Source organism: Haplochromis burtoni, unplaced genomic scaffold (genome assembly GCF_018398535.1).
Source record: "Haplochromis burtoni strain Fernald_Lab_line unplaced genomic scaffold, NCSU_Asbu1 Contig_7, whole genome shotgun sequence".
NCBI lineage: Eukaryota > Metazoa > Chordata > Actinopteri > Cichliformes > Cichlidae > Haplochromis > Haplochromis burtoni.
Window position 1 is genome coordinate 5,443,845 of NW_024582368.1, and position 27,130 is coordinate 5,470,974.

Genomic DNA, 27,130 nt, shown 5'->3' on the forward strand with positions numbered 1-27,130 from the left:
AGGTAATTGATAGTGCTGCATTAACTGTTTTTTTTTTTCTAGTAAATGAATTAATTGGCCAATGAAAATAGATTGGAAATAACAGAAATAATAAAAGGCTGCATCCATTTCAAAAGCATGTGACACACACAAAAAAATATGCTTGCAAGGATGTATTAACCACAGGCAAAAACTGCATCTCAGCCTTGTTTTTTTTCTCTCTCCCTGGTTTTGTAGCTGGTCTTCCTCCAAAAAAATGACTTTGCCCAGAAGCAAATTAATATAATAACTTTAATACACTCATATATAAGTAATATAACAGTGATGCTATTTAATGCTTTTGTTTTCTATAATTTTTGTGTTTATTTTTGTGATTTTCAGGACATCCTTAACAACCTGGACCCTCTGGCAACAGGAGAATTGGATGATGATGACCTCATGCTGGATGTGGACCTCCCAGAGGATGGCTTGCATGGTCAGAACACCTGAGTACTTGCAGACATACACACATAGACATGTAGTTCCTAACTGCAGTTATCTTATTCAGATTTGTAAGGTTATTTTACGGCCATGAAAATTGCTGCAGCTTTATTGGCTAGAACTGTTTCTTTTATTTATAAGCAGATACTTCCAGCAAAGCTTTTCTGATCAAAACTGTAAATTAAACCATTGCCAAGGCCAGAACTGTCTATTTCTAGTAGTCTCATTATGTGGCATATAATGGCTTGAACAAATTGTATCCTTGGGTGAAGATTTGCCTGAGAAACATCCAGCAAACTATTTTAATGGATACAGGGTTGTCTGTAATGTGGTGGACTCTTTTAATGTTTGATTGATGAAGTTATTAATTTCAGCTCCAAGTCTGACATAAAACTGGCTTTGGATAAGAGCTACTTTCTAGAAGTTTTCAGCCAGCTGTTTGGCTGTGTTTATGACGGATGAACAGATGCACATGTACTTGGTACGTGTGCATATGGTACACACACAACCAAAGTAGATATACAGGCTTAGCAAGACCTGCCTGTACATATGTTTCTCTTGACAGCATCAGTATGGTTTTACATGATTAGTTTAATGCTTTTATATTCAGACAGCACGTCACCCACCTCTGCCTTGATCCTTGAGTCTTGGCTGTTTTCTCTAATCATTTTCACTTTTCACTGCAAATTTAATCAAACTCCAGATTCATTAAGATTGAGTAAAATAGCTTCTATGTAGGTGTTAAAGGTAATCAGGTCACATCATTACCACCTCATAATACTGTTGACAGTATTATTACTGGATTCTTCAGATAATGTTTGTCACAAGGAGAGAGAAGGGTTGAGATTGACCTCTCATGTCATTAAATCTATTGAACTCGAGTGGTTTTAAGATTGAATCACTCATTCTTATCAAAGTAGAATTCAAGGCTAATAGGTTTAATGCACAATACCTCTGACAAGCCTATACAGTATGTGCAAACAACGCTCCCTTCAACCTCCTAAAAAGCAATGTAGATTTTGTGTGCATGCTTTCCTGTGCACATGCAAGGTTATGAGATTAGATTTGAATCTGTGCTTCCAAGTAAAAAAAAAAAAAAAACTAGAATAGAAACAGACTGTTAGAAATTTCATGAACGTAGAATTTATTGCGTACTTGGCATACCCAGGAAATTTGCATCAAAGTATATATTGTCTCTAAACAGTGATCTCCTTGTTTTTGAGAGAGGGACACAGAGACACTCTAGAGGAATGTGAACTGGAATGTCATCGCTTCCTAATCCTTTTCGGGTAGCAGCCATATTTATAGCTCAGTAAGTCATGGGTAAAGTTAGTGTCATGTGAGGCAGAGTGAAAGCAAGACAGGCTGAGGACTCCAGTTTGACCCAGCCCACAGGGCAGGCCGAGAGATGTGGGATACGGATGGGTGTTACTCCTAAAGACACCCCGGCTCAAAACAGGAAGAGCAAAAGGGGAGAAGAGGACTTAAAAAACAAGTGGAGGATAAAGGAGGCCTCACAAAATCTTTTCATCCAGCTGTCAGGTCACTTGACAAAAAGAGGGGCCAGAGTTTTCCTCTCTTGCCTGTCTCAGCTGGTGACTTCCTAGCTTGGACACGAACCAGTCACCTCATCTGCTCTCTTACCACCACCACCACAGTCCTCTCTCCCCGGCTCCAGTTCCTAGGGAGTTCCCAGAAAAACAAGGCTGTCAACAAAGACTGGGCCAGGCAGGAGGGGAGCTCGGTTGACTTTCTCTCTGGCCTTTTAACAGTTCACCAGCTGACTGGACAAGGAGTTATTTTGCTCTCGTCTTCATCTGAGTTTCTCTACATTTACGGATTTTTTTTCCCCACACTTGGAACATATTCAGATTGTTTTACTTTTTGTTTTAGGCTTTTCTGAGCTGAAAAGCAGTGACTGTACGTGGTTAACTTTCCTGGAATGTAGCAGCTCAGTGTGAGACAGACTGTCTGCTCCTGTGCTATGAGGTGACACTCTGGGTAAAGTATTTTAACCACAACTGCTGAATTCCTCAGATTGGATCTTTTAGTCTGCCAATATTTGTTTAAATCTCTTTTTCTTTATCTCTTTCTACCCATTTTCCTTCAGTCCAAAGAGCATCTGGTATATAGAAAGTCAAGGGTCCTTTTGATTTCCTGGGGGTTGTGCTCTGTTAGTTGTCAATTTTGTTGCAGTCATGGTTCATTTCACAGCTATATGCTATTGAGTATTGCCAAATACTGTGTCCTTTTACCTCCTTGAAAATGAAATGGCTTGTCACTTTGTGTGTGTGTGAGAGAGAGAGAGAGAGAGAGAGAGAGAGCAGTTGTTTGCATTTGATAGTGGGAACAGTTGAGAGAATGAGATGGATAATCGCATCATTTTCATGCAGATGTTTTGAAATTTTTGAAAGAAGCACAGTGGTATTCATTACCACAGGGCATTCATAGTAGTGCATTGTGCTATTGCGTTTTTGTGTATGTTTGTATTACATTGTTAGTACTTTTTCTTTGTTTTAGGTCTAGAGGGCAAACCCATGAAACTAAATGATTAGTTTTTAGTGTAAACACTTTTTTAAGGATAGAGTACGGATAGGTCAGTTTAGAGTAAAGGTTAGAATTAGCCCTCATCAGCACAGGAAGCTCCTGGCAGCGATCTAGTGACCATAGATCACAGAAACTCAATGATATTCAGTGACTTCAGATAACAGTTGGTGAAATTACTGCTTGCAATGAAGTGATACATTGACATATGACAGGGACTAAATACATTATAGAGTTTTGTGTGCGTGTAACTTAGGGCTGTTGTAAAATGTGTATCTTTGCATTTTTATGCCTCAAATTCACCCACAAACATAACCGTATCACCAGAAGTGATTTTTCTAAGGCTATACTCTACATCGAGGCTACATCTCAAACAGTTGCTTTACAAATTTTAGGTCATAATCCCCAACCATCACCTACGTCCTCTTCTTCCAGACATACATATATGTATATTTACTACATCTCATATTCTCTCTATATAGAGACTGATAGGATGTCCCATATTGAGCGTCCGGAGCGGGCCAATCGGCAGGGGCAGCGGCGTAAACACCATCGCTGGAGTGGATCAGATCACTTTCATAATGATACCAGGTCAGTCAGGTTTGAAAGAGTAAGAAATGTTATAAAAATGTTACAAAAAACCAAACAAAACATGAGTCTAAATCTGTAAAAAGCCAAATTAAAAAGATATGAATACACTGAATATGTCACTGTTTCTCTGTCTTTGTTTTTTTGTTTTTCCCTCAGGGCTCATGTCTTCCAACATTATGATGGTTTCAGAGCTTCAAAGAACTCAGCCCGAAAGGAAGGCAGGGAGCATGGCTACATGCCAATGTTAGATGGACTTGCACTTGAGCACATGACTCAGGACTGCAGCTTCCTCAAGAACCAGCTGCTCAAGCTCAAAACGTTACTAGAGGTTCGACCCACATTTGCACAGATGCAAACACAAAAACCGATACGCTTACTTGCATATTTGTCCAGTATTCTTTGTCCAATAACAGAAACCTTTGTACTCCTTAACATGAACAGTAGACTCAGGCTTTTATTTTGGGTCTTAATAATCCACACTGATTGTAAACACTGCTTATCATGGGGATGAGGGTGTTTTGGCTGCAGTTCTGTCTATAAATTATACATTTGTACTAGTTTTCTGTAAGTTTAGTTTTAGTAATCTTCTTCAGTATGCTGGGGGCAGACTATATCACTGAACACACTAAAAGTGGGTCTTAATAAAACTGAAAGGAGCTAGTTTTCTTAACAGGTTTCCACACTGAGCATTTTTAGGGGGATTTTTTTTTGTGTCTAATTACATAAATCCAGTAGCTGTTGCAGTGTAGCGAGATCATAAAAGACAAGACAAGACTTTGCTATTTGTTTTAATGCACTGGGCCAGTCTTATTTTTGCTCATATATTGCCTCATCCATTGTGAATTGTTGCAGTTCAGTTCAGTAAAATGAATTAAGTTGTGTGATTTAAAAGGCTTGTGTGCAACAGTACACTTGTGCTTCCGTTTTGTATATACAGTATACACAGTATATGCATCTGTGAAGGCGATCACTTAATAGATGCACCCCTGTCAATCAGAGAAATCCACTTAGAGGAAAGAAACAGATTGGGTGACTGGGATGAAGAAAAGGGAAATGGAAGAAACTGAACGAGGAAATGTGCACTTACATGTACGATGAACACACAAAATCGTCTCTCTATTGAAACACAGCCAATTTTAGGCAATCGCAGAAATGCACCGGCACCGGCACTTCACACTCCGTAAAACAAAATTATCTCGAATGCCTCGACTCAATTTAGCCTCAGCAGCATAAAAAAGTAATGTTTACGTTTAATCCAAATGTCTCCTTCAGATCTGTTCAGCGTGCTCGCTGCAATTAGTCAAACACTTGGGCTGTATAGCCTCAAGAGGGAAGATATTTTTTTTTTAGCAACTTTGTTCTTAATTGTGCAGCTTTTTCTTCATATGATCCTGAACTCAAAGCAATTGTAGAATGAGCTTCCAGCTGTGCTAAATCCTAAATCAAAGGCTAAAATCCAGCACAACTCTCTTTATACCTGCAGATTATAATTGGATAATTCTACATAACATTAATGAGGCTGAAGTGGAATGTACCCTTTAAGTGAAAATTGTTACCAAGCTAGTTGACAAAATGTTCATTAAACATTAAATACCAGCCACTTAAGTACATATGCTTGGTGTCTAAAAACCTTCGGATGGCACTGATTAAATAATTGGGATAATAATTACATTAATGTCGTAGGAGTTTATAGAAAAGTTGAACACACAAGTAGCCACTGATACAAGGACATTTTTGGATATAAAATAAATGTCTTTAGTTCAAAAACAAACTCTGCCTCTGGTATCTAACACTTGTGGCTGACAGTTCAGGGTCAGTGGAGTGTATGTGCTAAAGAGTAAAATTATTCCACCATAGTGAAATATTGCTCCTGAGGCATGCTGTAGGCAGTTGCCATTGATTTAACTCACTGTGTACTCTCTGTCTGTGTGCGTGCCCTCTCTTGTGAATGTGTGTGTTTGTTTGTCTCCAGCTTGAGGATACAGACACTCCAGCAGATGTTCCTGTAGAATCTGAAGACAGTACCTCTGCAACACAGGTAAGAAACTGTGACTGCAGTTTACAGTGAAGATTGACTGAAAATGTGGTTTATGATACATATCTATCTCTTGATCTATCACTTTATTATGCTCTTTTTTTAGTTCCTAAATAAGGGTGTGTATGTATGTGTTTGTGTGCGTGTTTTTAGTTGGAGGTGCTGGTAAAGGAAGTGCAGGTGCTCAGAGAGGAACTGAGGAGTCGAGACAAGATCATTGCTCAGCTCACACTGCAGTGTCAAGAACTACAACAACAACATCGACAGGAACAGATTGTGAGTCGTTGTAAACATGGCTTATACAACTGAAAAGGGGAATCTGTGCCACATATAGATATACTTGGAGTGTAACCGTTCAGTCGTCCTGCCTCAAAGCTGAGACAGAAATTACACAGAATAGTTGTTTTGTTTTTTTCCAAGCATAGTATGTGAGGCATATCTGCTGTTGAATTGTGTTTAAAGGTGTCATGAATTATTCTGCATCGAAGTTATTATAGTTGACGAAATTAAATTTAAAAACTAAAAACATATGTGAAAAAACTATTTAGCAAACTAAAAAGGAAGGAAAGGAAAACCCTTACACTAAAATGTGTTTTAGTATGGTAAACAGAAAAAACTGTGAAAATATTTATTTGCTTTTATGATTGACTGACCACAGGTTTAGTAGAAATAACATCCTCTTTTGGCAAAATGCAAACACAGTAGAGATTTTGACACAAAGTATCAATGAATTAGTCCAAAAACAGTGGAAAATGTCAATAAAATAAAAAAGAAAGAGGAAAGAAATAATAAAGTCAGGTGTGAGTGCTCATAAACTATAAATGCAAGTATAACATACAGAAGATCAATACAGGCTCTTCTTCAGTTTGATGAGATCTAGGTTTTACAAGATCCTCTGTGATTTACAGGCAGAGCTGAAATGGCTTCAAGGCTCATGTTTGCGTGTTGCATTCATGTAGCGCTCAAAGTGTTTTCTCTCTGAGAGATCACCCCTGTGACATCAGATCTCTTTACTGATCTGCGATAGTTAGGCATGTCTGGCCATTGCTACTGCCTTATTCTTCTCTATCAGATCTTACAATTGAAGGTTTAAAAAGACAGATGGATTGATAAAAATATGTAGTGGAAAAAGTCTGATAGACCCACTTTTCTAGTGTTCAAGTGATCAAAGAAGATATACTGCAATACCCTTCATCATAGGTGGGAGTTGGGTATGTTGCTGGACTCCTACATGCACACCAGTGTGTTACTCATGCCTGCCAACAACTTCCATTCTGTTTGCCTTTAGCTGGCTCCATCTCCTCTCTAACATTCATTAGTGTCCTGACCAGGCTCCCTTGTTAGCCAAACAACAGTATGCCTAGCTGACATTATTCAAATCCCTGCCATATCAAGAAATACCAAAATGTCAAAGCAAGGTCTGTTCTCCTGTCTTGCCACTGCATAGCATTCTTCCAATTAGAATAAGCACCCACCCACAGGTTCTTCAGTCAGAACGATATTGTTCCACCCTTAGCCTCAACAAGCAGAGGCTGTAAGAAAAGGCTGGGGCATGTTTTCAGATCTTTAGCTGACTTTAATGAGTGTAGAAGCTGAAGGAGTGAAAGTGTTGGACGACGGCAGAAAGAAAATAAAAACGGAAACAGCAACATTTACTCCTCCGACTGTACTCAAGCATTTTGTGTGCAGCCGTTAGAAGAATGTCAGAAGAATGTCCTCGCAGTAAAAGGCTAAATGATGAAACCAAAACAAAGAAACACAAAAGTTTTGGAAGTTTTCTTCTGTCAAGTGTGTTTGGTGAAAATCTAACATTTATGTGCAGGTCATTTGGTTCATATTGGAACTAGAGTTAAAGAGTAAACGGCGACTGGACCTGCTTTATGTCCTTGAAATTGGGTAGAGGGTAATATTAAAGTTGGTAAAGATTCAAGTAAAGCTGAGGGAGGTAAAGCATTAGAAAGTGCTGAGAAACAGACATGTGGAAAAAAATGAGTAAATTGAACATAGTGCAGTAATGAGAAAACAATAGAGGAGCTGCGTGTGGATGGGAGACGGTTTCTTGCTGTATACAGTGTGTATCTATGTGTGTGTTTGTGTACATTGAAGGCTAAGAGGAGAAAATGGGAGTGAAAATGAAATAATGGGAGAGAGGAAAGTGGAACTATCAAAGATAAAAAACTGATTTCCCAGTGTTGCTTGACAGTATGTAGCTTTGAAGGCGTCTTCTGCTGCACTTGAGGTAGACTGCTCATGCTCACTGCACTGAAGTTTTTACCAAGGCTGGCAAACACCTGCGATTCATGTCAGATCCTTTCATGCCTTTTCACAGCCAAAATTTCTTTGCTATTCAGCCACATATGAAAAAAATGTGATATCAAGCTCAAGTTTTTTTTTTTTTTAAACGAAAATGTAATGTGGTGCACATCATTAGTTGCTCTGACCTTCTGATTCAATAATTGATTGAGTTAATCGTTTGAATTAAAAAGAAGGTTAGGAAAGTGGTTTGTCAGGAAAGGTTTTGACTGATGAAAAAAGGAGGCAATATTGGGTGAACATGCGCTTAAAGTAAATGTCAGCGAGTTTAATTTACTGCAGGATATTTTAATTACTATGTAAAGGTAATTGTAGCCATTTACAACCTGGTCTTGGTTTTCCCTAATGTGCATCAATTTTAATCAGAGCAGGGTGATAATTTGCTGGCTCCCAGTTTTCATGCACATTCAAATCGTCTGGAAAAAAAAGTGGATAGAATTTTATTGCTTTGGATGAGAAATATATATATATATATATTTTAACAATAAATTACATTTATCAATTTAAAAATGAACCCTTGCTGAAGACCCTTTTTTCTGTTCATTCAAGTGATTACATCTGATATATTTAGCTTTTTGTTATGTGTGGCAGCACATCAGTTAGGTTTTTGACTGGTGATGCTAAATGTTTGTGATTCATCCCAGTGAAAAAAAAAACTTATCTTTTTTTTCTTAAAGCTTCAATTAACTTTCTAGTGAGATGTTTTCTTTTAAGTTCAACCCAGTTATTATTTAAAAGTTGAAGTGAGCTGAATCCAAGTGCACAGTGGGTGTTGTAGTAAAAGGGGACTTGCTTTCAGTATATTAAGGCCTATTCAGTTTTCTCTCTGAGTACTTTTATTTGACTGCGTATAAAGTGGCAAGCTTTTAAAGAGCGTGAGAGCAGAGGCTTGAAAAGAAGTCACCAGAGTTAAAACCCTTTCTTGGCCTTCCTTCCTTTCCTCCTTTCTTCCCGCCTTTACCTCAGTCTGCTACAGGCCAGCAGGTCAAGTGTCAGTACCACCACCAGAGGGCTCCTTCTTCACTAAGACAGAGCGACAGACAGGTGGACAAACGTATGCAGCACCACTATGATAAGGCCACCCAGACGTACTGGAGACCACCAAACCATGCTGTGAGTCTGAAACATCAATTCATCAATTTAAAAAAAACATTTTTTTCTGTGCAGTCGTGACCATCAGACCTCACTTTGGGATACAATGATGAGTGCATACATACAGCATATTGCTGACCTCTATTTGATAAAACATAATTTGACAGTTTATTTAATGCAAAGAATAATGTAAAGGAAAAAAATATATAGGTGTTTGTATGAGGTCGTTCAAATCTTTAGCTTCAGGTAACAATCTAAAAAGCATGAGAACGCTTTTCCAGCTGCTGGCTGGAGGGGTTAAATCACTATACTGTGCTCTCTCTGTGGAGCACAGCTTATTGGGTTGTCAGCAAGCTTGTCACACTGTCCTCCACTCTTAATAGCTAGATGTCACTGAACAGGGACTTGCGACGTTGGTCTTAATGTCGGAGTGATGGAGAAGGAGATTTATTGGAAGAAGGAAGTAGACATAGAGGCGCATAGATAGACAGGTGGCAGATGGATAGATATGTGTTCGCTGTGTTTATCATAGCCAGCACAGCGTGATGTGTGGCAGCCAAGTATTGGTTCAATGGTGGGAGTGCCACAGGCAGTGTGCCTAGTAAACACTCCCTTAATTGACCTGCTCTCAGCTAACAGGGTGTGATGTACAGACACACGCACACACCCACTCACACAAAGAGGCAGATATAAGCACTGTGACACAAAAGGAAATAATTTTAAGATTGATATCTGCTTAACTGTAACACATGGTATGGCCAAACTCATGATTATTAAGAGTGGACAAATGTTTTTAAATTGGCTTATACCGACTACAGGTGAAGAACAAAAGACAAAACAAGCAAGCTTACCAACTATAGAAGGTCCCTGCTTGCCACAGGAGCTTATGGTTTAACAGTTGCTATGGTAACCATCAAAGAAGGGCTAGCAGAGCTTGATGGGAACAGTCTCCGTGGTGGGAGCATCTTTCTGTGACCTGTAGTACCTGGTGTGTGTTAATGCTCAAAAACATTAAAAAAAACCCAAAAACAAAACAAAAAAAATCAAAACAGATTTCTCTTGTGATTTTTATCTCTGTTCTTTTTGCTTGTTTCATCAGTAATCTGTACTGGCCACCACATTCCACTCTTCCTGCTTTAATCTACATTACTGTGTCATCACCAGAGTGAAGACCATTTCCTACGCTCTTGTTTTGCAGCCTTGTTGAGATAGCAGCATGTTACTTTCCAGAGCTTGCAATTGCTCCTAAAGATTAGCTCTGAGTTTGTTTCATTTTTTTGAGAAGTAAAAATAAAAGAGAACACAGAGTAAGCAAATACCAGGAAGAAACAGATTTTTTTTTCCTTGGTCTTTTTAGTTGGTATCGAAGCTCTCGGTAGCACACTGACAGGTTTAGCACCTTTAGCAAGTCTGGGTTCATTAAGAGTTTTCCTCTTATAGTACTTTGCTTTTCCCACAGTTTTCTATGTGTGTGGTTTTCCTAGACTAGCTATTCTGCCTTTTTTTCCCTCCTCCCTACTGACAAATTAATCATGTCTGGCTGTCTTTATTTCACTCTCCAATGCTCTTCCTCTAACACATATACACACACACACACACAAACACACAAACATGGTGTCATTGTTATTGTTTTTTTCTCTCTTGCTCTCAAAAATGCCCTTTTTGGTTGATTTTTTCTTCTCCTCTGACATTTAAAGGGGTGCTCTGTCAAAGCACTGGAGTACCTCGTGCCCCGCAATAGTATTTTTGAAAGCTACGCTGAACGGCTTGGTCAAGATTAATTTTGATGTCAAAGGCCAGTAGCTATAATCTTTTAAAGCTTTAATGTTGATATATAGTTGCCTTATCTGTAGCCCAAGGGGCAAAATGTGCTCTCTGATTCTGGGAGGTCTAGATGTCCGTGCTTGGACATGGACTGAAAATTCTCTGTGTGCTTTGAACTTAGATTAAGAGTATCACAAAAGAGTGAGCTTGTGTCCTTTGACCCTTGGACATGAGTGTATTTACTTGTTAGTGAGTCGTTTATTATTCATGCAACATCTTCAGTCATTCCGCTTATATTTTGTCAGTGACCAGAACTTGTGCTATTGCTTTTCAGGCTGCTTTAACCCATCCTCTTCACCTATTTCCCGACTTCTTCGCAGCCTCTGCGAAGGCTGTGGTAACATATTCTCCGCCGGCTCCCACAGCTTCTTATTTAGATCTGCTTGCAATCCAATTTTGAGGCCAAAACTTGCTCAAGAAAAAAGAAAAGATAAGAAAGGCTTACATTATGGAATGTGTATAGTGCTGTCGGTGAACATAATGCCGACAACGATTGTACACGGTTGTCGCAGCATGACGCAAGTGTAGTGTGACAGTAGGAGCTACTTAAATGTTGCCTGTAGAAAAATAATCTTTGTGAATAGCTTCCCAGAGCAATCTCAGCAGGAGAAATGTTTTGTCTGCCTCTTCCTTTTGCAGCAAATAAAACATGAGCAGTGTGATTTGAGTAATTTCAGATGTAATACAATAGAAAACTACACAGCCTTGTGGTTATATATTTGCATTATTTTCTGTCATGTGTATGTGAGAGATGCCCTGTTTGTCTGCGTTTTGTTTGTGTGTGTGTGAGTGGGTTGTGCCACATGTATCTCTTGTACTCAAGTGCGGGCCACACTCAATGTGACTGAACAATGAGTTCAGCCGACTGAGGACTGGGGAGCCGACCTTGTTAATAACCCAGATAAACAAACACGCAGATGAGCCACAGCAGTGAAACAATGACAACACAATAGGCAGTGTTTCATCAGTGGCAGACAGAGAGGATAATTACGGCTATCCTCCCACTCCCTCTTTGCCTCTTAAACATCCTCTTCTTCATCTCTTCTTCTCTTCTCACACCTCCCTTCGTGTCTCTTTTATCTCTTCCGCTCTTTCTTCTATCTTTCTTATTTGCTTCATTGATTTCTTTCTTTCTTTTGTATTTTTTTGTCTGTCGTTCTTTCCTTGACATTACAGCTCTTCTTGACTTCTTACCTCAGTTACAATTAGATCATTTTGTTGTCACTGAGAGGGAGAGGATGGGGAAGAGGGTTAGTGATTAGTGTTAAGCTGCCAAAGGTGTTCCCCACTCAGATGCGAGTGTTACTTCCCCTTCCTCATTCTCTCAGTTTGCCCCCTCGCATCAGGCACACATTCCACACGCATGTTCATTAATACGAGCTTGTACGACAGAGTCATCTTTGCCAGGTGAGGATTTAATTGCCAAAGTCGGTGAAGTGAAACATTGGGGCCAGGGCAGGAGTATTAGTTGTAACCAACTTCGTGAAACTCCGTGTAATGGATTAGGAGACCTGAGCAGAGCAGGGCTGTTTTTAGTGGCTCAGATGTATCTTCTAAATAGTGTTGTTATTTGAAGAAAGGTTGTAGGATCACAAAGAAAAACTTTTATTCGACTTTTAGATTCTTGTCCTACTTTCCCAAGTTTCGCCATCTGCTTTGGGGACTGTGCACACAAGAGGTAGAGTGCATCTCAGTCTGAGAGGGTCTCTTGTGAACATACTACTACCACCAATACTAATATGGCTATTTCCACTGAGAATAGCAATGTTACGCATGCAAACACATTTTTAAAAATTGTTTATTACTGTACATCCCCCTCATTTCTCTGTACTCCCAGAAAAATATCAGTCTGGCTCAATCAAGCTCTTTTGCTAGATTTGAAGTAGGTACAATAGGAGGTGAAGCACTTACTACTGTATTTTCAAACTGACATACCAAAAGAAAAAATATTTTCTATTTTCAGGCAGAAAGTCTGAATTAGCCTAACCAATATCGTATATTACTGGATTCAGCACAGTGAGACCTTTCCAGCAAATCCTGTTTAGTGATTCTGGGACAATCCTGACTAATACAGTTGAAACGTATATGAGCACATTCATTGCAGATTCTCATTTGAAATGTTCACCCATTGTACTTCTGTGTTTGTAGAGCTCTATTTCATCAAGAGATCACAATGTTAACTTTTTTTCCCCTATAGAGGAAGCCTCAGTCCACTCTCACACCCAGTTTGGAATTAATTTGGCCTTCCATTATGAAATTACATGAGTTCAGGTGTAGCATCTCCCATTTGGCTTAACATTTTTGAGGGGATATCACAATATCTGTTAACTTTTGAGAACTTTCATTATTTAAGAAAACAAGTTAAAACATCTAAAAAGCTATTGTTGCAATGATATTGGTATCTTTAAAATGCTGTAGTTTATACATGTAGCATACACATACCTCCACCACTAATCTTGTGTTATACCAAAAGTGTGTTATGTATGCATTGCTGAAGCTATTCCACAAGGACTGGTGGTCCAATCCATAAAGGCTTGACCATTTAGGGCAGCGGTCCCCAACCTTTTTTGCGCCACGGACCGGTTTATGCCCGACAATAGTTTCATGGACCGGCCTTTAAGGTGTCGCGGATAAATACAACAAAATAAAACTTGTACTGGTACCGAAAAAAAAAGAAAATTTATTCATAACACACGTGAAAAGACCAAGGAAAACCGAGTAAACGCTAAAAACGATAACAAAATAACGCTGAAAACCGATAAAATCCCTGAAAACTATACATTTCACACCTGAGCCTCAACTCTCGCGGCCCGGTACCAAACGACTCACGGACCGGTACCGGTCCGAGGCCCGGGGGTTGGGGACCGCTGATTTAGGGGGCGAGGTCAGCCGCAAGGAGGTTTAGGAGATTAACATTGTTGTTTTTTTTAAAGAAAGAGTTGAGAAGGAAGTGTTGCCAGACGCAGTCTATGTGCTGGTGGGAGAGAAATGATGAAATTGATGGATGGCATATATAAAAAAATAACTTGTATAATTTTCCCAATTTCTGTCTCACTGCTCTTGTGAAGCTCTGTCAGCCCTTTATTGGAGACCTTTTACAGCTGTGGAAAATGTAAAAAAGGCTAAGCTGCCGAGTTCTATTAAAGCTGCCAGATACTGTCTGAATCATTCAAGAGCCCTCCAACACGCTCTCTTGTTCTCGTCGTCTAAAGTTTCCTCTCCCCAAATGAAGCTTCAACAGAAAGCTTCTGTGAAGACCTCCCACTGAAAAACTTGTTGGTGTTAAAGGAAGGACACGGACAAGCACAGATCAGGGAGGCTTATTGCTCCCCGCTGCAGCAGTCACACTAGGAGGGCTCTGAAATCTGGGGTGGACCTGCTGGGAACTTGCATCCTTTCCCTTCATGTCTTCAATATCGCTCTTTCTTTGTTCTTTTTACTTGACAATTTTTGTGCCTCTCCCTTATATCAGAGAAGAAGGAGCCCTCTCTATAACTGAGGAAGAAGTAGTATTTGATATAGCTCGACTCTCTACCCACTTAACAAAATGGCACAGCTGCCTCTTCACCATGAGTCTTCCACTGAGGGCTGAAAACGTTGAATTGCTTAACCTTAGGGAAAACGCAGTGTATAGAATGAGGCTTGTATTTTCTCAGCCTTGTGCAAAAAATGTTCATATGGCAATGTAATGTGACAGTTGTGCAACAAAGGTGGGCTGAGATACTGTATGTGGCTGATAGTTTTTATGTAAGCAGTATTACAATTTTAGAGTAGGAGGAAAAGAGTGGTTTTCACAGCTGAAAAACAACATAAAGATTATTGGAAATCTCTAGGTAGGGGGGTGCTTAAAAGGATAATGAATAATAAAATAACCTCCTGAGTTTCAGTCTGACATTTCTAACTGTCGTGCTGTTTTAACCATTCACATCCCACTATCCAGCTGACGACCTGCTCATCACAAAACATTATAAGGAAAACAAATTATATCCACAAGAGGTTGTAAGCTATTAGATATCAGCACTGATAAAACTCTTCATTCCTGCCCGCTGCCTTAAAAACCAATCATTATTTAACTTAGCGGTCCATGTATCTGGTTGTGATGACCTTTCAGTTGAACTATCATGAATGCCATAAACAGAGCCTTGGATTTAATGTTTTATTCAGTGTAAACATTAGATTAATTTATTTATATTTTATTTAACATTTCAGTATAAACATTGCTTTTTTTTTTTCTTCCTGTTTTTCAAACAAAAAGGCTCCTCAAGTTCTCAAGATTAGAGTGAATGTTAGTATTAAGGGATTTATTTTGTTTATTCCACTAACACTAAGCCCGAGTTTTCATTGCATCACAACTTTTATTATAATGGATTTAACATTGACGTGATGCACCCGCCTCAATGTGCCTTATAAGCGTGTTTGTCTGCGTGTGCACTGTGCACGCATTTGTGTGTGTGTGCGTTTATTTTGTGTGCTTTGTGAAGCGGTCTATCCGTATCCTTAAACAATGTGTTTATGCCTGTGAGTTTGCTTTCCTATGTGAGCATGCTTCACTGTGTGTGTGTTTTTGTGCCTGCGTGCGTGCGTGCGTGCGTGCGTGTGTGTGTGTGTGTGGACGACCTGGTATGTCATGCCTTTTGTCCTCTGTGTTTTTCTCTGCGTAGGGTGTGCTGCCCACCCCTTTGCTGTCCCCGTGGCAGGCACAGCACCAGGGCTTGACCCGTACCAGCATGCCCCAGCGCAGACAGAGTGAGTCACTAACACCCTTTGCAGCTATTCTCTGTCCTTCCATAACACAGCATATAGGGTCTGTAAAGTTTAACTTTGTCTCAAGTTAAAGCCTTCTAATCTACCAAGTCTTGTTTCCAGTTAGTAGAAGGGATTTTTTTCGCCTCATGATGTTCCAGAGCTGTTTGTGGTCTGTCTGCTTTTAGATTAATATGGGACAAGATTAGAAACAGGACAAATAGCTGTTTCTTGTTTGTTTTACTATACATAGTCTGACTTTTGGTCCTTTACAATTAATCCTCTGGCATCCTCTTCCATTGCTTCCCCTGTATGACTTATTTTCTCCTTTTTTAGTTCTATTCAGTCAGAAATAACATCATTTATTGTCATTTTTTAAAACCCGTAGACACCTGTATTTTAAGTCCGAGTTCTTATACTCATTCTACAGGAATGCTGTAAAAATATGCAGGAAAGAGAAATAAAAAATAACACACATAACATTGTCTTTGCCTATAGAGAAAGAGAAGACTATAGAAACAAGGGCAGGCTGGTCACAACAACCTCACCTATCTCAGTAGCTGTCACATGGCTTTTGTATTATGCAGTGCTGACAAGCTAGCAAGTAGAGGAGGCAGATAAAGAGAATGACAATGGGTAAATAGACTTCAGAAAATGCACATATGTGAGTGTGAAGAGCACAAAATGGAAAAAACAAACAAAGAAAAGAACCCACACTGTGTTTCTTTGATCTACCTCAGTGGGACTTAGCTTTGTATCAAGAGGGGAAAAAAGTGACACAGGTATATTTTCTGGCATGTTTCAAATTATTACAAAATCACATTTTGACAGCTGTGTCCTTATTCCCCAGCCTTCAGTCAAAGTGCATTTTCTCCAACCAGTAAATTGCGTGGTCTAATTAAACAAAACAGCATCAAACAAAGGCGAAAAGGAAAAAAAAAAAGGCTATGCACAGTTGAAGAAAAAAAGTAGGAGGATAGTGGTCATGACTTTTAAACCTACTGGAATATAATTGGTAGGCTGATGTATTTAGATATTACAATGAGACACTGAAACTGGAATGAATAAAAAGTGTATTTTTATTTTACTGGATAAACCACTAATGCTCTGACCCCCCTCAGGGAGCCCTGGCTGTAAACAAAGCAGCAAAGAGTTCCTGCCAGTAGTAATGGTCTTAAGAATAGGAAAAAAGAGAAGCGGTGCGAATGAAAGGAGGTCATAGTAAATGAATTAAATTGGTTTGTGGAACTAATGTGTAACCTTCTCTTGGGCTTTGTTCTAATTCTAAATGGCACAATAAATATGTGCCTTAGATGTCGGTAACCCTCTCTTTCTCTTTCTCCCGAATCTCATTTCATCCTGTCTTCTAATCCGTTAACCCCGCTCTCTCTCCTCATCTCTGTACTATTGTCTGTTAAAAGTCTGAAAATGAATCTCTCACAGTGTTTCTTCTATACCTTTGCCTCCTCACACATAATGCCTATGCAAGGAGTGGAGCACCTAGTGCAGTACTTCACTGACACAGCGTGGTACAGTAATCCTCTCTTTAACATGAAATGGACGTGCTGCCCACCTCCTGCTCGCTGGGCTGTTGTCTTGTGACACATGGCATGACAGAAGCATGTCTTTGTAATTCTGCGTTTGCATGATTAGCGTTTGGGTTTCAGTTTTGACTTCTTTCTATGCCTGCGTTTATTAATGGATATAAATTTGGGGTCACAGAGTTGTCACAGTTTTTTGAGTCTTCTGTCATGTTTTACAAATTTATTACGGCAATATTTTTTGTGCTTTTGCTTTTATTGTTTGTCTTTTAGTTAATTCCATTCTATAATTTAACTATATAAGAACTGTTGTGCATGCTTTGGCTAATCTTTCTGTGTGGTTTGGTTTTTCTATATTTTATTCACTCATTAGGCGCTCACTTTGATGGATGAAGGGTATTAAAGGGAGTAAGATTTTCAAATAGCCTCATGTTATTGGATGTGAGTGTATATTTACTGCTGTCCTGAGTAATCACAGTCTTTCTAGCTCCCCTATCAAATGCAGCTACGCAACAAGGCAAATCTAAGTACTCACACATACTCTCAATCTTTCCACAGCTCTTATTTCAACACAATCCACCACCACGAGCGACACATGAAGTCTAATCTTGCTTTAAAATTGAGTGCCACCATATTGACGATCCCATCTGCTTATGTGCAGCAATCACATAGTCTTCCTGCTAAATGGCAATTATTTGCATCCTTTCACTTCACATTCTTGCAGGTTGCTTTTCTTAATAACAAACCATTTCTCGTGACATGTTGAGGGTGGGTGGAGATGATTTTATTGTAGTGGGATGTGAGATCTTCCAGGTGTCACAAATTAACATGATCTTTTTTTTTTTGGGTTCCACTGGTGATTTTGTGTAAAAGTGATAGCTATCATTAGTGAGCTGTGATATTTTCTTGGCAGTGCAGTGAACTGCTCAGAGTGATTGCTGCTAATTATTAGTATCTGTAGCAGATAGCTGCAGATGCAAATAATTACTGACTATGACCCAAATGATACAGGATATCTGTACTAGCGAAAGCTGTAAATATATGGGCTCATTACAAAGCTTGCAGTTAGACGTAGAATATGACTGCAGTTCTTACAAACATTTCAGTCTGTATGAAATGTGAAGCACACTGTCAGAAATAGTACAATGCATGTATTCATCTGGTTTTAGTATGTTTTGCTCTGAATGAGTCAGAGGCACAATGGAAATAAGGTCATGTTAATAATGTCACTCACCTTTTTAGATGATGCTTGATTCATATGATAATTACTTTTGTGACATCACTTCTAATTTGTGGATTATGTCTCACACTGAGTCGTGATATACATGAGATATTAAGATGCTGATGGGTTGACTGGTGGACTAATCGGAGCTTATTGTAAGATGCAAAAGAAGCCGAAATTATTCAGACTTCATAATGACAGACTTTGAATCTAGAAGTATAAAAGCAGCATTTTTTTTTTTTTTTTAACTGAGCAAACTGAAAACGAAAGGTGAACAAGGGTTTTGTAACAGGCTAGTGGACGTGTTGTGGCAGGGGACCAGGAGATGGAGCTGTGGCCTCAGACATGCTCTCTCACACTTACAATACAAATGACTGATGGTACAAACAGATCCAGCATCCTGACCAGTGCAGCTATATATTCCTGTCCTTTGAGATCCCTTCACTTCGAACTCACAGTGAATATGTTCTGCTGAAACTGAGTTCAGGCTTTTTAGAAGCTTTTGATGGTTCCAGGTGGATTTGGATCCTACAGGCACTGCTCAAAGAAGAGGAGCCAAAAGGCTGGTCTTCTGATTTCTGATTGTAAAAACTGGCAGTACAAACTAAATAGGCTAGAAAGGCTAGAAATGTCTTGAAGCATTTTTATATACGTTTGGTCATGAACTACTTTGAAAATGTACTTGGATAAGATATCTGCAAGTACAGGAGTAGAATATTGATTTTTTTCTTGTTGCATCTGATGCAAGGATCTCAGCTTTTGCTGGACTTCTTATAGATACAGTAACCACTGTCTGGTCCTGTAATCTGCTGCTTATCTGCACCTGTGATACAGGGTGGTTGCTATAAAAAGGTTATCTTATGTCACTGTTCATCTTTGGTAAAAAAAGATGTATTTAGTGAAGCAGTCATGCAGAATAATATATAGAATCTGTTTGCTTTCCCCTGGCTACATCTAAACAAATAAAGCAGGTGATGCGTACATCGTTTGTTACATAGATAAATAAAACACTTAAAATACAAGCTAATTGCACACTGGCTCTGTCAGCTTAGACTGTGTATATAAAAGATAGCTCTAGCTTCTGAGTTTGAATACAACACCATATATGGATGTGACTGAAATCTGCATTCTTTCACATGGCCTGCAGAGGGCGATTCCTACGGGTGTAAAAGGGTCTATGTCTTCCTTGCTGTGTGATGTCAGTAAACACTTTGCTGATGAGTTTATGTCTGACTGTTGCAATCACTAGTTTCAAGTCTCCTTTAATAGAGCAGGATGTTCGTTTTTTCAAATTATAGTCCCCGTTAGTGTTCAGGAGGGTGGTAATGCAGGGTGTGGGCAAGCTTACTTTAAATGTAACGAGCTGGTAGAATGTCAGCGTCCTTCCGTTTGATCCAACCTGCGCTTGTTCTGTGTGGTGTCAAATAGCTATGATAACAAAGACGAAACCGCTCAGCACAAGCCTTCAAAAACAGATCAGTCCAGCTGGTGACGTCCCCGACTATGTCCATCTTTTATATACAGACTATTGCTTTGAAACAATTCGATGTAGTCAAAGTAAAATAAGTTTACGTTGAGTCTGTGTCAGCAGCTCTTTTGTTTTTGGACGGGATAATTAGCTCCTCTCATCCAGGTGTGCATGGTTTTGTGCTCATAAACTGGATGTCCCCTATTGGAGGGCAACACCATGGTTGGTATGAATTTTGTGTGGTTCAACAGCTCAGCATGTTCTCACGTAGGCAGCGTGTATTGTAGCTCCCAGTTTGAATATTTTGAAGCTCCACTGCAGCAGTGATTGCAAAATAATTCAAAAGTGTCAGTAGATTTCAGACTCGCACAACAAGGTTATTCTCCTCTGCTGAATCAGGGCTGCCTTTGTGCCTTTTCTTCTTTTTAATGTAGAACTAGTTCAGTGGCTGGTAATTGAAACAGGCTGTGATATTGTGAGGGTCGCAATTTTCCATGAGGTTCAAAGATACTTGGGGAGGATATTTATTCACTTATTTATTTAAAACTGTCTACTTCAGAAACATGTTAATAAAACACTGCCTGTATATCACACACTTAGTGTTCACTTATTGATACACTGTTCCTTTTTCTTTTACCCCACAGCCTCAAATACTACGGCCTTTCAACCCCTGTCTCAACGAGCACCTCCAACAGGGAAAACTAGTAAAAACAACCCCTACCGTGGGCCGCAGTGACCTCACAAGGAGTAAATCAGAGGAAGCAACCCATTTAGATGCTGACCGTCCTCTTAAAGCAGTTGTGGCAGATGCGTCCGGGCCAACAGGCCCTGACAAGCTGAGTCATCTCCCGAACACCAACCTGCACCGCCTGGGTTCTGGAGCTCCACAGGGGATAACTGCCAGGGACAGTCCAGCATCAGCAGCACAGCATGAGAGGAGAGCCCCCGCTGCGGTACTGCAGAACTCTGTCACTGCTAGATCTGCTGGTTCGACTTGCCCTCGCATGCTGCAGCCTCCTCGCTTTCACAAGCGCGTTTCTCTCCCTGCACTCAAGCCAGGGGGCACTGGTGGCTTTGGCTCTCTGAAGCCGGGGTGTTCCTTAGGGCCTCTGGCTAACCAAGCGAAGCAGCTGCCGCCTCCATCTAGAGGCCTTCCCTGCTTTAACACTGGACCCCAGGTGCAAGCTCAAAGTCTGTTTTGTACTTCACTGCTTCAGCCTCGCAGGGATCCAAGTTACACCAGTTCCAGCCGGGAGGAGCACAGCCTAAAGGAGCCTAACCAGGGTACACTGAGACCCCGGGTCAGCCAAGTTCCCGATCCCTTTGAGTCACTCATGCCTCCCAAAGCCAAAGATTCCCTGAGGACCTGAAATCCGTCCATCATAACCTAAAACTGAAATTACTCTGACATTGATAGTCATCTCCTTCGCCTCCTAGCTCATTACTAATATATATGAGACATTCAAGCACTGCCTATTGTTTCTAAATTAACCACTTCAACATGATTGATCAAAATGTATTATGTAGACGGACCTTATTTTCACTACTGTCCACACTTGTGAGATCGAAGGGTTTTGATGAGGAAGTTAGTTTTGCACATGAACATGAAGGCTGCAGATGGAAGAAAAGAGTGTTACCAGTTTTGTTTTCTTTTAATACCCACTGGCTAATGTCACATTTTAAAGTCCAAGTTCACTCGTTCCTCACACAACCGTGCCCTTTGACACACAGGTGCATTTGGTTTTAAACATAGTGAAGACATGACTTTGACCTTCGCTGTGTAATAGACAGCCCGGGGGGAAACCGAGGGAAAAAAGAAAGTGGGAAAGAGGCAAGAAAGTGAATGTGAAATGGGGCTAGAGACAGAAAAAAAGAAATTTGTCAAAGCGCTCTGGAGTTGTCGCTTCTAGAATGAGAATATGTGTAGGTAAACGTGTCTGAGTGTGCGCATATGTATTTTTTTTAAAGATAGAGAAACATAGTGTTGAGAGATGGATTTAAAAAACAGCTCCACGCTGTAGGTGTTCACATCCTTCCAGTTCAGCTCACTACACTTACATCCTGAGTGAACTTTCAAACCATGCACGTGGTAGCAGAAGGGTTCACAGACCTTTTGTGTCAATGCACTGTGATGGAAATATAGGCACTGAAAAATAAAAGGCTGGTGGTGGGGATATAATTAGAAACAGTGTGCAAGTGAGGAATTAGCTTTCATAATGTAGTGGAAAGAAGCAGCATAATAAAGCACTCACACACTAAAGTGTGCTCAGGGACAGTGGAAGCGCACTCATATCTATATGTGCAAACACAGACAAAATACACTGTTATTTCAGGGTTACTTTGTGCAGTTTTAGATGAAAACGACTGAAGAGTAAAATGAGATATGGTGAGAAGGAAATGGTATGTTTAAAAAAAAAAAGCAAAGTTAATATCTGGATAGTAAAATCGTTGCTACAAGACAATGAACTTTTAAAACATACTGAAAAAGAGTAAACAAAGGGTGATCTGCCCAATTTCAAACATCAACATGTGGTAGAAGAAAATATCGCAAGTCAAACTCAGGTTGAGAATGGTGAATAAAACTGAATAAAACATCATTTGTGAGTTAATTAAATAACTTACAATGCACGCTGACTTTCTTGAAACAACTTTTCCTTTAATCGCCCACACGTGGAAACGTCAACTAATGGGGATTCATTAGATGTGTGAAGCTGCTGCCTGGAGAAAAAGCGTGCGCGCTGAGCTGCTGTCGTTTTTATTTTTTCCCCTATTCCACCGTCTCTCCTCTCACTCTCTTGCATGTCTCTTTGGGAACATCAAAGGTATTAGCGCGGTATTTTCAGGTGGGGAGCCTTCAGGGCTTTGGTGGTGTTTCTGTGGGAGTTTTGCAGAATTGTGTTTATCGCTGCTTTGCGAAGCCCTTTTGCAGTCAAACGCTCTCGAAATGTCCCTGAACGGAGAGCAGCAGTGTGTTAAAAAGGCCTTCTGACAGCAGCTCTGCTCTCTCCTCTGTCACGCCGCGTGACCGCTTGGTGTACGCCTCTGGCAGTGTCCGGTCTACTGCGTCCAATAATGCACCCTACAAAGACAGAGTGAGACAGAGGGGGAGAGAGAGACACACACATGAGTTGTATAGACGCACATGTACAGGAACTTTGGCAGAACTCAAAGAGACGCGAAACTCAGAAGAGACGCAGACATCATTTCACACTTTCCAACAGTCGCACAAGTGCACCTACAGGCCAGCACTCTGAGTTATTTAACAAAGTGCATGAAAGTGTATCTGTGTTGTTTTGGAAGTGCTCACAAAATGAGGTCTCCAAGTAAACACTCATCTGTTTGCTTGCTGTAGCCATAAAAAAGATGCCCATCTCTAGATTACCCTGGAAATGGATAGAGGCTTGTGTTTGTTTGTGATTGAGGATCCATGTGGCTGATAATACATGTTTACCTGTTGGATGGCTCAACATTGTGCCAAGCCAGCCAAGCAGTCAGCAGTGCTCTGTGAAGCCAAGAAAAGCCCATTTCTTATAATGAAAATGGAACGTGGACAGGAAGACACACCCAGAGTGTAAGATAGGTGCCCAGCAAGAGACAAAGAAAAGCTGAAAACAATTTATAAAAGTAGTGAAGGTGCTAATGATCAACACAAGCCCTTTCTGGCAGACTTGTCTGTAAAATGTCACGAAGGACAGAATGCATACAATCTTTGTCTGCACTGTGGTCTAGAGAATAGCCTGCGCCCCTCAGCTGTGTCATTCACTGCTAAGTAATGCCAAACAGGAAATCAATGTTGCCTGCTGTGTGTATTTGTATGTGTGTATTTATGTGTGCGTATCTCCAGACACCTCTGGCTGCCAGTGTTCTGCTCTTGGAGGAAAGAGTGTGTGTGTGCGTGTGTGTGAGAGAGAGACAGAGGCAGTGAGAGATCCATCAGCCCAGGCCAAACGCAAAGCCATGCCAGGGAAAACAGGGCAGTACCATGCCTCTCTGTGCTGTATTCCCAAGCTCCAAATCAATGTCCTTGTTCAGTTTAGCAGTCAAGCAAATCTCTCTTGCCTGCTATGCTTTAACAAAACAGGGCTAAAAACTCTAACAACTTGGATCAGTCCTAATGCAGGAACTTGATTCACTTTATTTTTCAGAGAAGACGCACAAATTATAAAGCTGCATTGCACAAGAGGGGAAAAATATATATTTTCTGCATTATTATTCTGAATGAAAGAGGAATGCAACTTTTTGAATACACATCTGTCAAGCAAAAGGAAAAAAAAAAATGCACAGAGAAAAAAACACAACAAGCTCAAGGCTTCATATAAAGGCTTTTTTTTTTTTTTTTTTAAAGCTGTGGGGCATTTTAGCACCTTTAGCTGATTGTTTTGATTCACTCACCACATTTTTGCATTCATTTATTTATTTTTAAAGAAATATTTAATAAGACCGATATTCTGTTGAGTTACAAATTCGCTAATTCACCTTAAAGAATAAGATGTTGGCAATTATAATTTTTTTTTTTTTTTTTTTTTTTTGTGGCTCTCATTGGCCAAAAAGAAAATAACAAAAATAAACGAGAATCTGAAAAGTTAATGCGAGTTTGAAATGATTATCAGGAACAGATGTTCCTTTAGCAACCACTCTCATCTCTGATGACGTTTTTAAAGTAAAAGCTTGAATCTTGAAAGATGTAGGTTAGTGTTTCTTTAGCAGCTGTATGCTGTCCTACTTGACTTGTGGTTCTGTGACACGGTGTGATGTGCTGATGTACGTTTTAGAGCAGATTCACCATTCAAGTGGTACTTGCCAGCTGAATCACCAACTAGAAGTTTACAGTGTAAGCAGATAAGGCGCCACAGTGTAGCAGTTCATATTCCCATAATATCCAAGGTCACGGTATTTATCACTACATATTCTCCTTCATCAGCTGCTCGCAGCTCTTATGCACTGTCTCAAGTATACTGTGCAATACTGTTTGGAGCAAAAAGAAGGCGTGCTAAACTGTACTTGTAGCAATCTTTTTGGGGATAATTTATCTGAATTTAAGGAGCTACACCTCATACACTCCCTATCCAGTTTTCTATGCTCTTGTCACTACAGGCTATTTGTTTTCATCTTTGTGCCCCCACCCTTCAATTCTTTCATCTCTCATTAGTACATGTGGATCTGCCTGGCCCAGGAGCCTCCGGTAGCCCCCTCTGAGACCTTTCCCAAATCTCTGCCTCAATTCATGCTTACTCTATCTGCCATTACCTACTAGAAAAATGCTTTCAAATCTAAAGAGGATGTGGTACCAGCTATTGAAATGCAAATTATTAAAAAAAAAAAAAAAAAATCAGACATTTAAAAAATTGTAATTTGAGGCACTTTAAATTACATTAGTTCTTAATGCTGAATGACAATTAAACTGTCTTAGGGGTGATACTTGGTTTAGACAAAATCTATTTTGCTTTATTTTACGCTCTCTTCTCTCCCTGTTTGTTTCTGTTTGCAAAGTCATATTTTTCTAGGAAGACTTGTGAGACAGCAATAAAGTTTGAACCAAATAAGCTGAGGAAGGTGTTTTGGCTAATTTTCAGTTTGAGTCCTGTCATGTTTTGGTTCTTTAATATTTGTAATATGTTTTTCGCATGTCACCAACAAAGCTGCCGATCTCAGTTTAAGATAAAACTGAAGCCTCATTCTTATTTTGGTCTTCTTGTTTTTCATGTCTGCTGGTTGTTTTACTGTGGAAATAAATTGTGCTTAAAAACCAAATGTGCTTTTTAGTAATGCTTTTTAAAATGAATGTTAAATTTGTGGGAATAAAAAAATAAAAATGGGGAAAAAACTCCAAACAATAGATGTAACTTATGTTCATTTTTGAGATAGGAATTGTGAGAGGAAGATAGACAAACATAGACTTGGATATTACTTTACAGTATGTTATCACTGAGAAGAAATGCCTCCCTGTCAAATTAAACTAAGTAGCATCTCTGTTCATTACAAACCATGCAGCCTCTGGACACCTTGCATATAGTCCACTTAATAATGAGGTTACATGCTTCAGAGATGATGGGTGGGTAACAGACTGCCAAGCGCAAGAAGTAGCGTGACACTGTCATTAACTTCGAAAAGTGGGAGATGGAGTGCAAAAGGTTTTCCCTTGAAAGGAAGCTAAAGTGCTTTCATCATAGACTGTCAAATCTATGCTTAAAACTTTGTTGTCATATTGCATACTGCAGGTTACTCCTCAGAGAACAGAGGTTCAGTGGAGTAATTATACTGAGGGAATTTAAGTGTGAAGGAATGTTTAAAAATACAATCTAATCCCCAAATTCACCCTGACGTTGCTAACGCCGTAGTTAATACACAGATTAACAAAATCAGTGCAGAAGAGGCCGACATGTTCAGTGTGTCTCACTGAACATATCTCCTTGCACGCTCATACAGTAAGTAGAGCACACTAAGTAGAGCAGGTATGCACGGAGCATGAATTTCGAGTGTTAAAAATCAAACGCATCAGGCTGTGGACTTAGCAGAAATGACAATTTGACATCTAAACATCTAGTTTTGACAGACTACATTTTTTGATTCCTGTACTTCTACTGCCTGAAAATTGTTTGGTCCCTTCCTTTACACTGCACAACCATGACGGCAATGTTTGAGGCTGACAGGTCTATAACATTCTACACTGAGTCTCATGGCATGTAGACATAGTCAAGATGACCTGCTGAAGTTCAAACCAGGTATCAGAATGGAGACAAAGGTCATGTAAGTGGCTTTAAATGACCGGCTGGTCTGAATGTTTCAGAAACAGCTGATGCTTCTAGTGTTTGCAGAGACTGATCTGAAAAAGAGAAAATATCCCGTAAGCAGGAGTACTGTGGGTGAATGTGCCATGTTGACGTCAGAGGTTAGAGGGAAATTGCTAGACTGCTTCAAGCTGATAGTAGAGCAACTGTAATTCAAATAACTGTTATTACATCCAAGGTGTGCAGAAGAGCATCTCTCAACAGACAGCAGATTGAACCATGAAGCAGATGGCCCACAGCAGCAGAAGACCACACAGAAGACCAAAGAAATAGCGTAGGTGGGGCGGCTAAGAAACTAAAAATGGGTCAAACAAAGTGCGATGCACCAACATCGTTGGGAAGTAGTCAAATATGTTAGATTTGAAGGCAACTTTTCCAACTCTCTTGCTAAGTAACTACAATAAGAATGAAAGGAGTCTGTTCTTATGGTCTCATGTGATTCTTTTTTTAGTCTTTATGTACTCCTGTATTCTCTGTTATCTGAGGCGTTTTTCTTTGAATCTCAATGGA

At 39.8% G+C, this 27,130-nt stretch overlaps 1 protein-coding gene across 5 annotated transcripts in view; it reads left to right on the top strand.

Moving 5' to 3' along the window:
- ccser2a (coiled-coil serine-rich protein 2a) overlaps positions 1-25,583 on the top strand; it is a 50,915-nt gene extending 25,332 nt beyond the window's left edge. For 3 of the 5 annotated variants that reach the window (XM_005914239.3, XM_005914240.3, XM_042225720.1), the window contains 7 exons: positions 361-454; positions 3,486-3,594; positions 3,751-3,922; positions 5,567-5,632; positions 5,783-5,905; positions 8,909-9,055; positions 20,477-25,583. In XM_005914239.3, coding sequence (XP_005914301.1) covers positions 361-454; positions 3,486-3,594; positions 3,751-3,922; positions 5,567-5,632; positions 5,783-5,905; positions 8,909-9,055; positions 20,477-21,202 — 1,437 coding nt within the window. In that variant the 3' untranslated portion in view covers positions 21,203-25,583. Of the gene's footprint in view, positions 1-360; positions 455-3,485; positions 3,595-3,750; positions 3,923-5,566; positions 5,633-5,782; positions 5,906-8,908; positions 9,056-15,519; positions 15,605-17,090; positions 17,131-20,476 lie in introns of all 5 variants that reach the window. The other 2 variants (XM_042225727.1, XM_005914241.3) reach the window with 2 other exon arrangements.
- The last annotated feature ends 1,547 nt before the right edge of the window (positions 25,584-27,130 follow it).